We start from the raw sequence: 19,155 nt of genomic DNA, 5'->3' as shown, positions 1-19,155 counted from the left end.
AGCACGACAGCCTTCAGCTCCGCGTTTTATGGGCTAAGAGATACTATTGCTGCGAACTGCCTTGCACCTTCTTCTCCGGTGCTAACGATAAGATTCCAGCTTTTCCTGCTGGGCTTCCTTTTCTGCATGTAAACGGTAGATTGTGACATTTATTTAAATAGAAAAGGATTTGTTTTATCAATCCCAGCAAATACATGCAAATGCCCACTAAAACCAAAAAAACGCTTCAATAGATCAAATACATTATAAAGATTTATCTGGTTTTTCCCCATTAAAAAGTTCTGCCTCATTTAGATGTGAGAGTACTAAAAGGTTGTTTGATTTCTAGAAATTGCCTGACTTGAATTCTGTGTGCGCTTCAGTGGAGATGCAGGCGAGTATTTTCGTAGTCGAGAAGACAGTCAGCATTTCCAGTTCAGCTGTTCAAGTCAGATACGTGACCTAGCTATACCAAGCACTTCAAAAATCTATACGAGCTGAAAATGATCTTCTGTCAATGTACCTGGGAGTGATTCCGTCTGCAATTATGTGAGTCAGAGTTTAGCTTTTAATTGGAGCAGGAGTGAGCTCTTTGTTTTGTGCCATCTGTGCCGTAATTTCTTTCAAGCACAAGTGCTTTTAAATAGCTGAACTCCTCGATTATTTATTTATTTTATTAAATTAATAATTATGTTAATAACTTTGGCATCACATTTACATTTGGTCAAAGACACACCTATTTCTTACAAGAGCAGTGTCGGGAGGGTAAATGTGGAGCACCCACTTGATGTTATACTTATTTCACAGTGAGATTACAAATCCCCTTTGGTTCATAAAATGGTCTGAGCATCTTGGATGGCGAGTATTGTAGAAAAGCAATTTTACTTTTGCCAATGTATCTCTTGTAAAGGTCACTGATGGAAAAAACCATTCTACAAAAACTGTGGTTCGTGAGATACCTCCCTCAAAACTGTTGGAACTGGATTTCTGTGGAAAGAATAGATGGAAAGGAGAGGAGGAGACGGAGAGCGCGAGTCCGCAGGGTGTGTAATCTGCTACCCATCCACAGCCTGGCGCACTGCCATCGCCAAGAGGAAACTGAAACATGTACGCTTTCCTTTTCACTCCGGGGAAACAAACCGCAGAAACCCTTAATGCCGGCGTCCCTGACGCAGGGTGCTGCTCGTCATACGGATCTGTCCCCTGCGCATAGCGACGTTGCACACAAAGTGCACGTGGCCACTTCCACTGGAACGCATTCTTGGGAAGAATGTCTCACGGTCCCTCTGCACACCATCAGGGTCTTAGGGAAGAACATACTACAGAGAAGTGTTGTAGAAAGACTGTGATCCTTAAGGAAATGTTGCTGTTTGTTGTACATGTGTATATGGGCTATACATATGTATATACATATATACGCACACACACATATATACACACGTATATATATATACACATATATATACACACATATATACATATATATAACATATATATACACACATATATACATATATATGTATATAGCATTTGTTTAAACCAAGCTTATTTTTTTCTATATCCTTTTAGTTCTAACATTTATATTTGAGAGTGAAAAAACCCCAACAGATTAATGCATGAATCCACTACTGAATATGTGTCATGACAGTATTTTTTTTATCTGCATATTGTGAGAATTGCAGCTCTCCTCTCCGCCTGTGACTGCGCCGGTGGTTGCTAGGCACTGCCGTACGTACTGCAGGACGCGCACCCGACTGTTGACAGTCTGACATGACTCCGGCGTAGGCCCGGCTCTTCCAAGGCTGTGACCCAGGGGACAGCTGCTCCTGCCCAGCAGTGTTACCAGCAGGTGCTTCATTTAACTCCTTTGATTGGACGGAGGATTCTTAAAGGGTTAACAGATGAGAAGAAATACTTGGTTGGTCTATTATTTCAGTGCCTGACACCTTTATATTCAGAATAGTGTTTAGAAAAGAGAAAGAGGCTACTAGATCTGGATCACCGATGGAGAAATATCCTGACCACCAGGTACTGAGGCAATGCCACATTTCCGCTGTCTTTAAATCCTTGAAGATATGAAAGCAACTACCCCTCCACAGGGTCTGAAATACGTCCCTGTAAAGCTGGCATTATGGCTGCTGCCAGGTTTTGTACAGTACACGGAATGTTTGACTCCCGGTGATCTCAATCTGTCACATCAGAGCTAACCAACTCCTATCAGTGTGAAGCTCTAAAGATACCTCTTTAAACAAAAATTGCATCCTTCTTTAATTTTAAAGTTAAGAAGCCCTTTATGCCTCTGTATAATCTGCTCAAATACTCCAGAGGCAATTATGTACTGCATTATGGCAGACTCAGCTTGTCACTTGACGGCTGTGCCCATCGTAGCGTCATCGCCACCTGATTTATTTTCCCATAAACAGATTGCCGACCCGTCATATTAGACTGGGACCTTGTCAGAGTCCCATTGTCTGCCCACACTGAAGCAGATGTGAGACGCCTGCGAGGTGTGCCCACCAAAGGCGCCGCGGTTATGGGAGGGGTCCAGCTAACTCAACTGGCACTCACAAATGCGCAACAGAATAGTCACCCGGCATGTGTCACTTGACCAGGTAATCCCACAGCCGCAGGGCACTTGCTGGTATTCTGGCTCTTACCGTGTTGTGGTTATAGATACCGCATGAGCGTCCACGAAGCCTATTACAGCGTATCAGTCGAGGAGCAGTAACTCGTTAAACTGCGGTACCCTCTTCCCTTGTGACGGGCTTATCTTCCTTAGAGAGAAGTAGAAGTCAAATTTCAAATAATCTCTTCCTCTTCACCCCGTCCCCCTCCCCTCAAAAAAGGCTGATATTCTAGGCTGGTTCACGACTTCATGCGTTGTGGTATCTATCTCAGTGAAAGTGGTTTTGTAAGCATAGGGGTTCTTTTTGTTTGGGTTTTGGTTTTTTGTTAAAGCAAGATCTGCAGACACATGGGCCTAAGGAGGGCTAGGAACCTTATTTTACTCCCTTGTAGTCCTGACTAGCAAAACATTTTCTCCTGCGTCATATGATGCGAGACAGCCTTGTGGACTGCTTCCACTGCCGTTGAGGTCAGGGGTCTGCCTTCCCTTTCCAGTAAGGCAGGAAGGAAACTGGATAGAAAAGACAGGTCTGCGAAGAATAAACACAAACTCCAATGTAAGTTAAATTTCTCTTATCAGTATTTCAGAACATCTGAAATTGTTCCTCAGAAATGGTATTTTGTGCATTGTCATACAGCATGCTTTTAAAAGTGCAGATAAATTACAAACTTTTCAGAGAACAAAATAAATCTGTCTGCCATCCAAGTAGCCAGAACTTCATATTTTAGTAAAGTGTCTGGTCCGTTATGAGACTACCTTTCCATCTCTACGTACTCAGTCCCTAGAGAGAGAAACGACACGACTGGCTCATACACCCCACCTGCCCTCGTAGCAGTTTTGCACCATAGGATACTTTGGTAAAATTCACGCCTGGTTCTTTAATCGTACCCAGAAATAGGTAGTCTAGAAATGTATTACATTTTTTCTGCTGAGGGTAGCAGGCAGCCACTGTCCATCTGTCTCTTCCTGCCCTTTCCTGTTCGGCATCAGTCTGCTTTTCTGAGCCAGATTAACGAGAGGATTTTCTTGCCCTCATGATGCAGGAACACAAGGCACGTTCAGAGTTTACAACCCAAGTGACTACACATCGGAGTACTAAATGAAGGAACTGTGATCGATGGACTTCCTGCTTTGCTGGCAACAGCGTAACATTTATCTTCTAACGTTTCAGCTGGTATTAATTAGCCTTACAAATATTTAACAGCATCTCACTTAATATCTGCGATCTTCGCTTTGGGGGACAAGGAGAAAAGAGGGGAGCCCAGGAGTAAATTCATAGAGGAGAATTATGAAAATAGTGGAAAATGCAGGATAATATTTGCTGGTACTCTTTTCCCAATAATTTATAACTGCTGTATAGAAAAGAACTGCATTGATTTATCAAAGAATAGCCATTGCTATAGTTAAAATCATGTGTTGGTTTGATGCAGAAGCTAAAGCTGCCCTAGGTCATCTTTAGCTGGAGCCTGACGTGTTTCAATATTTAATCAGATGTCAGAAAACAACTTGGATCACAAGTTGAATATATCCTGCATGAACTGAGAAAGGGGTTGAGAGAGGAGGGATGTCAGCTCTCTGCCTTTAATGTATCTATTAAAATAGATTCCAGTTTTGCGCCTGTCAGTGTTTTTATTAGCTACTTTTATTTCCGTATTCATCCTTTTAGAAGTGTTTACTTCTAACACATTAAATGCACGTATTTCAATCAAACAGCTAATCCGTCTAGTTCAGACAGTGCTTTAAGATATAAACTGTACTCTCAGACCTTATTATTCCGTTCATACACAGTGATGGAAGTGCCACGGCACCGCAACCATAGACGTTGTACTTGCAGAGCTGCACTTTTGCCCCCGCAGTTGCAGTCTACACCACGGACCTGGCGAGTGCTGTCAAACGCCGTCGCCCTCCGTACAAATTCTCCAGGTACCGGACTGGGGTTCCCAACACGTGTCCTCAAGTAGGCAACTTACTGGTGATTACATCAAACAGTATTTGATGCTTAAAGTTATTCAATATCTGTTTAGAATAATTAGTCTGTTGGTGCTCAAATCTATTAAACTTTTCAAATGTAACATATAGCCTCTTCTCTTAGGGCGTTATAAGAGTAAGATAAGAGATACTACGGGGCTTGCCAAGGAGTTGTATTGCTGTACTTGTAACCAGTGATTTAAGAGGACAGGCTTTGATTCCTAGTCTCTGAAAATAAGTAAATCTGTCACACAGGGGGTACTTACTAAAAAAAGATAAACTCAATAGGAGGTACTAATCAGTTGCCTTTTCTTTCAGGGACTAGGTAAGCCCTTTAAAAATTTCAACATTTATGTTACATTTTAAACAAGAAAATGAAGGTTTGCAGTTAGGACCTTTTTAATAAATTTTCAAACAACACGTAACCTTATGATGTGGGAAATTTCCTGTACGTGGTTCCATACATTATTCTGGAACAGTAAAGTCCTTATGCTGTTTCCTCAAACTGGAGATGTAATAAAGTAAACTAGGAAATTTTAAAGAAATAACTTAACTCTTTCTGTGGTGCTATAAAAAAGCATATTGCCACTGTTCAGCTGGGATAACCTGACACCTATTTTCCAGAGTCATTGGAATCCCACTCCCGGCTGTCTGCGCTGCTGTTTCGATCGTTGCTGTTTCCCGGAGAGCACTGGGGAGCACCGGGGCGCCGCCCGAGGCGACCCCTCTCCGCTCGGCTCGGGGCCTCCACGGCCAGGCGGCCGCCGGCGCGGCCCGCCCCGGGACGGGACGGGAATAACTGCTCGGTGTTCCTCCCGGGAGGTGCGCACTCTCTGGGGCTACTAGACATGAACCAACTCGGCCGCTCGTTTTCACAGAACACGGCAATAGCTGTGTGGTGTCACCTGCTCGACCGGGCTCTGAGCGACGCGCCGCGCCGGGCCGGGCCGGGCCGGGCCGGGCCGCTCCTCTCCGTGCGCGCCGGGCCCGAGTCGCCGCCAGCCGCCGCTCCCGGCTGCACAGCCCCGCGCTCCGCCGGCAAAGAGCCTCCAATTTATTCATCTAAAAAGGCTTCCGAAGAGTTTAAAGCGAAAAAGGGACCATGTCCTGCTCCGCCCGCGGTGCCGCGAGGCCTTCCCTGCTCGGCGGCCGGCGGGGAGACAGAGTCTGGCCCGGGCCGTCCCCCTCAGCGCAGGGCGCGGCCGGTCCCGGCGGCGACCCGGGCCCCCAACAGGACCCGCGGCCCGTCCGTCCCCGCCGATCCCGCCCCAGCGCTCAGGGCCCGTCCGCCCGCGGCGGGAGGCGGCGCGGGGGCGGGGCGCGCCCGCCCGTTTCCCAGGGTGCAGCGGGCGCGGTGGCTGTCTGGCCACGTCCCCGGGCCACGTCGCTCGGTGCCCGCTGAGCTTACGCCATCTTCGCTCTCCGGCTCCGGGCTGCGCCGCCGCCTCTGTCGCCGCCGCCATGAACATCTTCCGCCTCACCGGGGACTTGTCCCACCTGGCGGCCATCATCATCCTGCTGCTCAAGATCTGGAAGAGCCGCTCCTGCGCGGGTGCGTGCGGGGCGGGCGGCGGGGCCGGCCGGGCGGCCGCGGGCCGCGGCGCCTGAGGGGAGCCGCGCTGGGGGCTGGGCGCGATGGCCGCCGTCGCGCCGCGGCGGGGGCGCTGCCATCGCCTCTGCCGCCCTCCAGGGACCCTCCCGGAGGAGAGCTCGGCCGAGCCCAGGGGGTCCCGCCTGCCCGGCGCGCTGCTGTGGTGAGGCGGGGGGCGACTGCCCCCCCCCCGGGGCGTGAGGGCAGGGCTCGCCCCGGGCAGGTGAGCAGGGACGATCGGTCCCCGCGGCGCACGGGAGGGGGGCTCAGCCCTCGTACTGACCGACCCCCTCCGAACCGGGGTGTGGGGGGCTGGGGGAGGGAGGGGAGCCGCATCCCGCCCGCCGCGGGGGGGTGCACTCGTGGGCGCTGCCATTCCGTTACAGCTTCAGTGGTTGCCATCATTTGTACTTTAATCCCCGAGCACCGGCGCTGGGCCGGCCCCGGGAGGGTCGCTCCCGCCTTATGCAACCGCCGGGCGGCGGGCGAATGAATGGAGCGCGGGGCGGGGGGGGTGTCCCTGGCGGGCGGGCGGCCTCCCTCCCTGCCCGCCCCGCCGCTGCCGGCCGCGGCGCCGGCGCGGATTCCCTCGCCCCGCCGGGAGCGGCGGACGGCGGACCCCCGCGCTCCCCACCGCCCTCCCCGCGGGCCCCGCGCTCCGCGGCGGGCGGGCTTGCCGGCGGCCCACCGCTGCCCGGTCGTTCCCCCCTCGCCGCCGTGAGGATCGAACTGTGATTCGTGCCCGTTTGAGGCTTCGGGCTGTTGTCGGGTCTGCGACCAGCTGCGGTGGAGGCTGTCGGGGGGCGGCCCCCGGCCCAGCCCGAGGCCTTCTGTCGCGATACGGCCCGCTCTGACGTGGCAGCGGAGGGGGCCCGGGCTCCCCCGGCGGAGCAGCGCCCGCCTTCCCCCCGTGTTTTGTACGTGCCTGCTCGGAGCCCCTGCGATGTGCTCTGCTGCTTGGCTTCTGCTGTACGGTGTGGTGGCTGGAGGGAACTGCAGGCAGCGCTTATAACTGCAGCATAGCTGATTTCTGTCGGAAAACTAGGATTTGTTGTAATTCGAAATGGACGTTTCAGTGCTCTGTGTGTTACACGGGTCAGGCCACCGACCCTGGAAATACTGTTTTTGCTGTGGACTGGGGTCTGACTATGAGCTTGACTTTGCCTTCTCTTCGTTGAGCTTCTCCTTCATTAGGAGGAGTGGTTATTCTTGAAAGTGGTTTGCCATGTGTTGACATATCGCTCAAATACCGAGTTAACGCTCTTGAACAGATGTATCTGTAAAGTCTTCAGTTAAGAGCGTGAAGAATTAGTTTAAGCTGCAACCTGAAAGGACTGAAAATGAGGAAATTAAAGAGATTGATGCTACAGGTAAGAGGAAGTACAGGTTTTGCACGTTTTCATGTCAAGTCACTTTTTGCTAATTGCTTGATAGTGCAAAAGAAAAAGAAAAGGTAAATCAATAGCTTTTATTTTAAACACACTTAAAAGTAAAAACTGTTCTTAACTTTACAAAAGAGCCCAAGCAAATGACTCCACGGTTCAAATGCAGCAGTACTGCAGAACTACTGTTTCTGAAGTCATGGAGCTCAAGAGCTCTTTCCTAACGAACTTTCCTGGCTCAAGCTCTAGTGGATCAGGAATTCTGTCAGGATCTGGCAGGGAAGGGCCTGGCCTTCTCCAGCTTGTCTGTAGAGTTCTGTCCTCCACCTTACTTGAGAAATGCAGTCAAGATTACAAACCACAGAGTTAATGATCAGAACACTAAATATCTCTTCTTGTCTGAAGAAGGAGAATGAGAAATTCTATTGCAAGGCTAAAATTCAAGTATGTTTTAGCCAAGAGATTCTTAAGTGACCTTTGGACGCGAGGTTATTTACACAGTATAGTGCAATGTAACCTAGTCCCATCTTTCTGCCTGAAAAGTGGTCTGATGTTGTTTTACTTAAGTTAGTTGTGATTGAGGATCTCTGTTACTAGGGATTTATGCAGAAGAAAGTAGACTCATACTAATCATTATCTTTAGTACTGCTTTCTCCAACACAGAAAAGTAAAGGTGCCTATATTTGCATAGAGCCCTCCACTTTTGCCTTTACCAAATTAGCCAGCGTCCCCAAACACAAACGTATGTGCATGGGCTCTTTTTTAGTAGAAAACATCTGTTTCATTCATTTTCCTGACCAAAAGAATGAAACAGGGATGTATTTGTGTGGGATTGGGTTTTTAGGTGTCTTCCATTTCGGCCTGAGTCCTTAGGAGTAAATCCATGTCCATGTTACTTCTGTGAGATTAGTGTCTGAGGCCTAAAAAGCTCGTCTAGAATGAGAAGAGCACTTCAAAGGAGCATGCGATTTTATTTTTGGGGCTCTATCCTGTTCCTTGTAGTGCTTTGCTGTTGACAGTTATGGTTTCTACTAATAAAAACTTCATAAATATATATTCATATGAAGTATGTTTGTAAAGCCATACACAACAATAACTCATAAATAGTTACTGGTAAGTGTTGAGCAGTTGCTAAATGCCTCTTATTAGTGGGCTGTCTGGCTTTCCTTTACATTGCATATTAGAGCAGTTCATAAATTAAATAAACATATATCTCATCGTTATTGGTGACTAAGGAAATGCGGGCAAAAGAGCCGCCGCTTTAACTGTGCATTTTTGAAGCAGTAGAAGCTTAGAAAATAAATAAAGACTCTTAACTGATTGCTGAACGTAGGCTGTGATCCATGAGAGCTGGCAAACCACATGGTGCCGGCTCTTCTCTTCTGGTTGCGCCTGTGTCTGTCTGAGGTCTTTGTTCCAGGAGGAGCTTGGAGGCCTGTAAAAGCAGCTGGAGACAAGAGGGAGACAGCCCCTCTACCTCTGCGGCAGCCTGCTGTTTCCTGAAGACATATCAGCCCCATTTTCTTTCCTAAGATTTCCTCTAATTGAGGAAAATAGGTGAGGCTAGGATAATCTGCATTATGAAGTCTTTGATGAACTTTTTTTTTTTCCCGCCCCTAATTTAGTCAATATGTTAAAAAGAGAACGAGGGGAAAACAAATCAAGTCATGATTTCAGAGCTGGCAGGGAAACTATTTTTAGCATGACTGGTTATTTGAGTTTCCAAATTTAGAATTTGGAAAAATGTTCGCCATTCCAAAGAACAGCTCGAAAATAATTACTAGGAGCCATGGAGAATGTAGCAGGTAACTCCATTATTGGCTTCATGTCATAATTAGGAAATTCATGAGACTTAAGGAATCCTGTGCTTTCAAACATTGCCATGTTCAGACTGTATTTTCTAATCCATTCCAAGTCAAATTAGATTGTTTGCACTGGGAATTACTGCCTGAAAATTGATTGGCTTTTCTCAGTGTGGTGTGTCAAGTGTTAAAGGGGACCTGCAGTTGCAAGGCTGTCAAACTATATGCTGAATAATCTAAAAAAAATAGTGTAGATAGTAAGCGTGTAATACTTTTGCTAGGTAATGTAGCTGTCTCTCATAGTTTTGTTTATGTGCCTGCTATGGACCAGATCGAATGCTATGTTAAAGCCTTTAAACAGTACTTTGCCATAGGCTGCTGCCAATTTGTCTGTATTTTCTTAAAAAATGCTGCTTTAAGTAGATTTGGAATTTCTTCTCTCTCTTTGAAGGAAAACTTTGCCTTTCTCAATTGACAAATTTGTGTTTATGTTTAGGTTGGGTTTTTTTAATTGAAACGGGATTCTTAATGTTAGTATTTTCTTAGCAGAACCAAAGAAGTTGTGGTTCTATGGCTGATGCAGACTTCATACGGAACTAAACTACTTTCTTTATTAAATACTTCAAAAAGTTTGCGAAGTTTCCATGACAAAGTATGGACTTTGTCTTTCCTTAGAAAGTCTGTCCTTCTAAGGCTTTCCTTAGAAAAACTTCTGTTTGTAGATTTTGTGGTTGTCCATAGTATTGTACACACTCCGCAGCCAGGCTGACTGACTGCCTCTGCTGCTGCCTATTGCTCTTCACCTAACTCACAAGAGCAAAATGAAGTCGATGAGAAAGTACTGCAATTTCTGCTCTGCTCTCCTCCCCGGCTGTGAAAATCAGATGAGCTTTTGAATTAGTTTCATGCCAGTGCTTTTAGCCAAACGAGTGCAGCAGTTGAAGGAGTTTTTCTGTGTGTGAGGATGAAACAAAAATGAGAGGTTTGACTCAGAAATTTGAGCCCAGAGCTTGGGAAGAAGAAATAAAAATGTGTTTATTTAGCTCAAGTAACGTTTGTGGGAGTAAAAGGAAAGGGAGAAGGATGAGAATGACGGCAGTGTAGTCTCAGTATGTTGCAGTTACCAACCATGAGCCGAGGTCAGTGCTGTAGCAGGTGTATCGATGTATTTCCAAAAGTGTTGAAATGCGTCAAATTCATACAGCAGAGTGTTTACCTGTTTCCTCCCCCTGTTTTTTTTCCTAGTGGTGTAGATCTTACTTTCTCCCAGTTTGCCTGTCTTTCCATAGATAGGTATTTGGTTTAAACTTTGAACCTTGCCTAGCTTAGCCTACTTAACTTAACAGTGAGTTTAAACTTGGCTTTAGGATGTGTTTCAGGAGCATTTGGCTATTCTAAAGATTCAAAACGCAATGTAAGTACTGAAAGCCTTAATAAAAATTACAGCTTTTGGGTTGGGGGGGAGGTGAGGCTGGCAATAGCTTAGAGGAGTTTGTCATTACTTGTTTGACATTACTTGTCTTTATGTGACAATATATCCAGGTCAAAATTTATAGCCATTATCAATCATTAATGTATTTTATATGCTTTTTTTCTGTTCACCGTTATTTACCAAAAGAAAATAGCATGCTCAATAATTTAACATAACTGTATGCTGTAGCGTGGTGCTGTGCTGTGATCTGCCCAGGTGGATTTCTTTGTCCTGTAGGTTTGGCCGGAGGACAGCGTTGAGAGGTTTCATCAGCGTGAGAGCAGGGCTCCGGCAAGAGTTGTAATGTCAGCGTGCACCTCGGATGCAATTGAGGGTGCTGCTTCAGCTGTCTGCAACGTAGTTCTAGTTCAAGAAGTGTCAAATGTGGTTTTTTTTTCTAAACTTCATGAAGTGGTTTGTTTGGGGGTGGAGAGGTTGTCTGTTTGGGGGTGTTTCGTTCTGTTTTGTTTTGTTTATACTACAGCTTTTGTTGTATGGTTTTACAGTCTGTGTAACTGTAGGTTTTAAGGCATTTGCTGTTTCCTGTCCTGCAGGTGCTTATGGGCAGCTGGGTTGTTCTGCAGGCTCACCTCTTAGACGTTTCACATATGAAAGTTATAAATGAAAACCTTTTTTAGTTGTTACTGTTTCAGCCATTCCTGTACTCTATGTATAAACTTAAAGTCCCTTCATCTGGGATGGCTTATTCAGTGTTTCTTACGCCAAAGTTCAATAATCATAGCAGATAGCCTTTCTTCTAATTGCTTTATGGCACTGTTAATAAAAGCCTTTCTTGGAAATACCTCTGTATAAAGGGATGAGGATTTTCAACCTTGTGTTGTAACCCTCTCCTAGAGAATATGTTTCCCTCTTGTTTTTTGAACAATATTTGCATGCTTAGCTGAACAGATTCAAATATTTTTACCCTGGGTGCCTGAAAACAAGAATAATTGGAATAATAAGATAGGGGCACAGGCTGGGTTGTTTTGTTCCCCTGCTGTGATACATCACCACATCAGTATTACGGAGCGATGCTTCACCTCAGTTTTCAGAAGCTTTTAGTGACTGATTGTGCAAAGCTTTTATTCTTCTAACTCTGCTCTAGTGGCTGAAGTTAAGTACAAATAAATGTTTTGATGGTGGGGCTTTGGCCTATAATCTAAAGTTACTTTGAAGATGCAGTGTAGGTGTCTGTCATCTTAGCTTACTTCTCTCTTTTTGTATTTTGTGGTAGTACATAGTAACATTGGGATTTGACTGTTTGATAATTTTCCCCACCATGTCACCAATTAAGTTTCTGAATTGAAGTGTCTTGTGTTGTAAAATTCATTTATTCCTTTAAAATCAAATTATTGGTGCTAGCATACTTTCAGATTATCACCGGACCTGTAGTATCCATTGCCCTTGTACTTTTCCAGCTATTCAGCATCTAAAGAATGTACTGAGGCATGTGACGGCACTCTTGAGAATTGAAAGCTAATGCAGCCTTGCTGCATAATGCCCAGTGATAATGCAGAACAGATAGCGTAATCTACAAAAACATCACCTGCAAGCTATCTGCTGTGAGTAACCTCTAAATCTTGTGTAGTGCTAGCACCTCTTCCAGTACAATGGTATACAGGTAACTTACATCCATGCTACCGAGATAATGGATTTACAGTTCTGTTCGTACAGCTTAGTTCTGGAAGCCTGGATTTTGTCCTAATTTGGTGATCAACTTGCTCAGAAAAAAAGGATATCTCCCTTCTCATCCTTGGCATCAAGTGTTATAAAGCACATCATCACTTTTTGAATAATTAATTATTTCCTTTATCACTTTAGGTATTTCTGGGAAAAGCCAGCTTCTGTTTGCACTGGTCTTCACTACCCGTTATCTGGACCTCTTCACTTCATTCATTTCATTGTATAACACATCTATGAAGGTAGAGTATACCGAAGAGTTAGAAAAGATAGTAATGTTGCATGCAGAGTGCATAATTTCATCAATAAAAGCCTTTTTAAATGGCCCACTGCACAGTTATTACAGAATAAGTTCTAGATGGGCTTTGGATAAAGAATGTGGAAAATGGACTCAAAACCCTACTTTTTTTCTATACTCCACATGCAATTTTTAAAAACTTTTTTTATGGGGACGATGTTGTTTAGAACAAATGCCATTTTGGTTATTGAAAATACAAGTTTTTGGAAAAAATGGTTCAAGTGAATTGTATTTCTCAATTGAGACATTAGAGCTTAAGTAAATATCTTTTTATCCACTATAAGGTAAATTGCCAGAATTGTAGCTAGTGTCTGGTCAGAGGCGGATCAAAAGTTGACAGAAGTATGCTTTTGGGAATGTAGCTCCCATCAGATTGTACCCAGTTCACTTGCCCACTGAATGTTAGTGAACCCATATTTGTTTTTGTTATTTCTTTCTTTATTCCTGCAATTTCTGATGCTGAGTACAAGAAAACAAAGCAGTAGACTGTGAGAGTGCAGCATGTTTGTGGCACCAGTAGAGATTGGTGCATTTGTGGCACCAGAGCAGACACCTTTTTTAAGGCAGTTCCTTTATTCTTGGATTTTCTTGATGTTCTCCAACTTTAGTTCAGAGGAACTTTGCCAAGAGAAAAGACTAGATAGGCAATAATGCAAAATGTACTGAAGAATTAGGGGAATAATACTGTAAAATAAAATTTTAGATCTTAAACTCACTCACACTGTTGTTTTCTAACAAGTCAAACATGTAAGCTTAAGTTTTCATATTAACAGTCTAGATGAAGAACTGTAGATTAAGTAAAATACTCTTGAAACACAAGCTTTTTTCCTACGTAATTTCTGAGCACGCTAAAGGTGCAGCTATAATTTTTTGCAATTTAGTTATTGGTTGTGCTTCAGGGTCATGACCATGTCTTTGTTCTGCAGCCCTCCTACACAGAAAAGGAATGAATATGGGGAATGACACTTGTGATACTCAGCTTCATACTAAAATGAGTCTTTCCAGTAATGAAAGAGTGGTCCTCTGGTCAAATCCAATATTAACTTGCAAAATGGAAGCATCAGTTACAGTTTCAAAGGCTACTGCTTAGAGAGACTGCCAGATGTAATTGGCTTTTCGGCCTGTCATTGTAAGGCCAAGAGAAAGCTGCTTGAGGGTCCCAACACAGCTTCTTGTTCTATCTTTGTATATTCAGGAGTATTTAACATTAGACAGTTGTAGAGAACATGAACTACTATACAAATAAGCTTACCCAGAGCACAACTAGAAGAACTGTCTATTCTGAGGAAAAGATTGTAAATTACTACTGTAATTGGTGGTAAAAAATGTTGTCAGTTTCTGTAGAGTTAGGATTTTCTTCAGTATTTGTAGAGGAATATTAATTAAACTACAGGTGCCGACTTGCTGTATTTGTCTGGCAGTGGTCATCAGATATTTAGGAAAATTAATTTCTTCTGTGTTCCAGGAATGTATACAGAAATACACTAATTGGCGCTATCTGTCTGTCTTAATGACCTGCAGATGAATTTTTGTGATTTGTAGCATTCTGCATCTTACAGTTTCTTTTTCATGGTACCTGTATCTGAGGATTGGATGCATTTCTGCTGGTGCAATCTGCAGTCATTTTTCTACCGTTGTGTTATTTTTTATCTTTAAAAACAAAAACTTTTTGAGTGTCCCAAAACACATGATAATTCTCATGAAGAAATCTTTAATAAGGAGTTGGGGTTCACTCACACTTTCACAGTTTCTTCTATGACCATACCAATTACGATTAGTTTACACCTGTAGTAGGGATTCCCCGTAACTGATACCCCATCCTGTGGTCCTTCATCTCCAGTCAGCTGGGGTGCTACTGTAGTAGAGTCTTGGGATTCTTAGCTCCTTAATATAGTATTTGCAGCATTTTTTTATCCCTGAGCAGTGTTTTTAGTGATAAGTAGCATCTGCAAACAATGGGGTTTTAAATCTGTTACTTTTCAGTTGTAAAGAACCTATATTTAATGTGATAAATGGTTTGGAATATTTAATATTTGTGATGAAACTGAGGCAGAAGCTGAACTGTTTGTCTAGTCTACTGCACTGTGTTGTCTCCAGGACAATGTGAGCTCTGTCCTGATGATGGCAGATTGACCTTTAGAAAGTAATGTATTCTCTCCGATTCTGTTTTCTCATCTGTAAAATAAAGATATTTGCCTATTCAACAGGGAATAGCTATGAAGTCTACCATAACAATTAAAAATGCTAACTTTAGACACAACTGAAATTGAAACTGAATTCTGGTTCAGTGCTCCTAGCAGTCTGTTAGTTTTGCAGGTTTTATGGCGGTTGGCTGGTGAAGAACACTGGCCAATTGCCACTCTTCAGATTTTAGAGATGTTTAAAGGTCTAAATCAAATCATCTAATTTGTGATATGTTAAATGGCTGAGTCTGAATGGGGCTTATTGAGTAAATTTTTAATTGCCACATGAGACACACCACTCCCAGGCTTTTTGCATGTAAAGAGACCCCTGCCATCATTATTGCACGTATGCACATGCACATTTTCAACGTCAGTGTTCTGGGCCAACGCTTCCCTTGCAGTAGCAGAAGGGGTATTCCTTCTGCAGTCAGTTCCTTAGTTCTGTCTGCTCAGGAAACGGTCTGTAAGGAAACTTTGACTTCAACCAGAGGCAAGGTGATGGTTTTAAAGCAGCAAAGCCACTAGAGCCCAGAGTCATTGGTTTTGAGTTATTACTCTGCTGAGAAAAGTTAAATACCACCACATAGCCTGGAACTGCAAACGCAGGTAAACAAACAATACAAACAACCAAAAAAGACAGCACTTAGTGCCTGGGAATATCCTTGTTCAGCGACTTTGGTCTAATCCTGCAACCTCTGTGCGTTGTTCTGTTTTTTGTTTCTTCTTTCCTTGCTCTTTAGCTTATCTACATTGCTTGCTCGTATGCCACTGTGTATCTGATCTACATGAAATTTAAGGCCACCTATGATGGAAACCATGATACGTTCAGAGTGGAGTTTCTGATAGTTCCTGTTGGCGGACTCTCGTTTCTTGTCAATCATGACTTCTCTCCTCTGGAGGTGAGTTGAGGATGGGCAGGAGGTTATACTTTTTTCTCTAAAATTATTTAGAACATGAAGATGAGCATTTTTAGGCTGATTGAGGAACGCTTGAAAGATGCCTGTGTCTAGTAGGTTCCGGCTTAATGCATCTTTACAGTGTGGATTTCTGTGAAAATTTAAGGCACTTAGGAGACTAGCATTAGCATCAACACTGGTTATTTTAGAAATGGGAAGGCTTTATCTTTTTCCCCAGTATACTCTGATGGTTATATTAATTCAGAAGTATCCTTCCTTATGTTATCTTTGTTAAAGAAATGCCCCAGAATGCGGTTTGTGAATAGTTGGTGCCACCTGTTGAAAACAAAAGGAATTATACTACTTCTTAAATTTTGTAGAATAGCAAATGGTCTAGAGTATTAGAAAGAATTGCATTGTATTTGAAATGCAGCTATGTGTTTTCCTAACAGGAAAATTATATTAAAAATGTAATTATAGAGTTCAAACTCTGTATTTCCCCATGAAATAATGAATAGCTTTAGATGCTTATCTGAAGTGGATTGAACTGCATTTTTATATTTATTGGCATTAAATTATTTTATTAGAGACTAAAGGAGTTTTAGCTCCAACACTTTGAGACATTATTTTAAATTTTGTTCTGTATTAACTCATTCTTTAAAACCAATAGATTTAAAAAGTTGGAAGAACGTGGCGGGAAGAAGGACTTCCATCTTCCCTGCAGCTTTTCACAGCACCAGCTCTGTAAACTGCATGTCGTGGTACTGTGAATCCTGAATTGATGGATGCGCATAAGTTTCCTCATGAAAAAACCTACGCCTGCCAGCTCACTGGACAGCTGGTGTGGAGAGTCTGTTGTCTGCCAAGAGAGTTGTTCCCTCCTACCGTCCCGTGGTTGATTATGAAGCTTTCACTTAGTTTGTACTGTACCAAGAATGGTTTGCCAAAATACTGTACTTATTCATAACATTGTTAGAAAGTGAAAAGTCAAGCCAAGTCAAATATCCTCTTCGCTTCTTATCAGTAAGACAGTTGAATATATTTGTGGGGTTTTTTTCCTTTCAGATACTGTGGACCTTCTCCATCTATCTCGAGTCGGTTGCTATTCTCCCTCAACTTTTTATGATCAGCAAAACTGGGGAAGCAGAGACCATCACTACTCACTATCTTTTCTTCTTGGGTCTGTACCGTGCCTTGTACTTAGTCAACTGGATTTGGCGCTACTATTTTGAGGGATTTTTCGACCTCATAGCCGTTGTTGCTGGTGTGGTCCAGACCGTTCTTTACTGTGACTTCTTCTATTTGTATGTTACAAAAGGTAAGCAGTGCAATAACTTTCAGCTTCAGGTTCTGGAATGTAGCAGTTAACACGTTCGTAGGCATCTGCTGTATCGACATTACTAGGTTGTAAATGCTGCGTGCAAATTATTGCTGAAATCTCCTTGATAGATTTATCAAGTAGACTTTCTGCTAGTGTGGGGCGTTTCTGAGGATTGTTCTGATTATGGGTAGAATATAAATGTGTAAATGGTCTGATGAACTTAATTGATAAATTTAAAATAAGTATGGCTAAATACGTGTTGCTGTTATCTTCCATAACTAAGCATGATCCTCGTGCTTCTCCTGACAACATACACTGTTTTGTGCAGATTCCATGCTTACAGACACCTTTCTCAGTGATTTAAATACCTTAAGAGTCCAAAGGATTTTGGATGTTTCTGTTTATGCTAAGCGTAGAAGCAGTTATTTCTGCTTGGTGCATTAGTAATACTGCCCTTGTTCACATTCCAGCTTCCATCATATCACTACAAAGCTATATGGGGGTGTGTTGTTCTAGTATTAACTCTTAAGAAACCAGGGTCATAGGCTAGTATTTCCTGAGGATGAAAAGTGAGAATTCCAGGGTGCCACGAGAGGGCAGGGTTGGAATAGTTGTTAATTCATCATAGTTTTACCAGTATGTATTGGAGAGAGAGGCAGGCTTGGAAGGACTGTCTGCAGAGCACCCAGTGACTCTCTGTGACAGGTTTTGGTCCCTTTGAAGTTATAACAGCATGTGCTTCTCGTAGGTCACGTCTGTTCTGCTAACTGTTTCCTTTCCCACTTTTCCTTACAGTACTCAAGGGAAAGAAGCTCAGTTTGCCAGCGTAAGTGCCAAAAAACCATCACCAGCATCTGTCCTTTGGGATGCTTGGACAGAACAATCCTTATCACAAGCAAAGGCGAAGATGCTTGAGACAGAAAGTCAGAAACACAGCTCTTTATAGTGCAGGTAGTCATCAGCGGCTCTGTAAGAACGGAGGAAAAACAACCAGCAGATTTCTGTTTGATGCATCTTGCCTTTATCTTTTTTATTACTATGTATAAAGATTTTTTACATAAAGAAACTTATACTGTATTAATAAATTCAGTGTATGGTTTCAATTGGAATAGTTCCAAAAGTGAGATTTTTGTGAGATTGTTTATGACCAGGAACAAGTGCAAACTTTTTTTTTAATTTTCAAGAATTTCTTTGAAATGACTGATTTTTTTTTTCTTTTTTTTTTTTTCAGTGCACAGATTTGTGCATCCTTGATGGATGGTAGTCATCTGTTCTTTCCCTTTGATTCAATTTTCATTCCACTGTATTTATTTTTTTCCAAAAGGTGAATATATGTCAACTCTGAATCTGAAACCACCGATGTTTGATGTGATGTGTGCTGGTGCCCAGTCTTTGTGCCATCTGCTGACATGGGGTTCCCGTTTCAAACAGACGTTGGTGCCAGAAGGGGAGCCGTCGCCTCTCGAGGTTGTTCCCCTTCTGGCGGGGCCGGTGGCTGGGGAGGCCGGTGCCGTTCCTGCCGTGCCACCTGCCTGGGACCACTCCGGTGCCGGGAGCACGCGGCAGCGCAGCCGCAGACACCGGGGGCTCGCACCGTTGATTGCAGACATCTGCAGGTGACCATTTTAAACAGTAACTACATTTTCTTTTTAATTAATGCTTTATAAGCAACTTCCATGTTCAGCTTCAGGTGGTTTTCAATGTCACTTTTGGACAATTAATATTTTTTTTTTTACAAACTTTTCAAAATCAGCAGCACCAGTTACCATTCTTTATCCTTTAAATGATTCCCTTTTTTTACTGAGCTGTTGCATGATTTATCCTGTGTTACCATCCTCAATAAACACTTTATGAAATGGTGAAGATGTTGAGTGTTTGATTCCATGCGCCTGGGACCGCGTGAAAAGGCGCAGTCGGGAGTGTCGCTTTGCCCTGTTGAAATGCGGTCTGTTTAAGGC

General features: G+C 43.5%; 1 protein-coding gene across 1 annotated transcript; it reads left to right on the top strand.

Moving 5' to 3' along the window:
* The first annotated feature begins 5,900 nt into the window (after positions 1–5,900).
* On the top strand, positions 5,901–19,044 carry KDELR2 (KDEL endoplasmic reticulum protein retention receptor 2). Its single transcript, XM_063343403.1, has 5 exons — positions 5,901–6,125; positions 12,641–12,741; positions 15,721–15,879; positions 16,942–17,194; positions 17,993–19,044. The coding sequence occupies exons 1-5, from the start codon at positions 6,035–6,037 to the stop codon at positions 18,025–18,027; spliced, it is 639 nt and encodes a 212-aa protein (XP_063199473.1). The 5' UTR covers positions 5,901–6,034; the 3' UTR covers positions 18,028–19,044.
* The last annotated feature ends 111 nt before the right edge of the window (positions 19,045–19,155 follow it).

The sequence above is a fragment of the Chroicocephalus ridibundus genome, chromosome 8 (genome assembly GCF_963924245.1).
Source record: "Chroicocephalus ridibundus chromosome 8, bChrRid1.1, whole genome shotgun sequence".
NCBI lineage: Eukaryota > Metazoa > Chordata > Aves > Charadriiformes > Laridae > Chroicocephalus > Chroicocephalus ridibundus.
The sequence above is the reverse complement of the archived record's forward strand: the minus strand, read 5'-3'. Positions and strand labels throughout refer to the sequence as shown.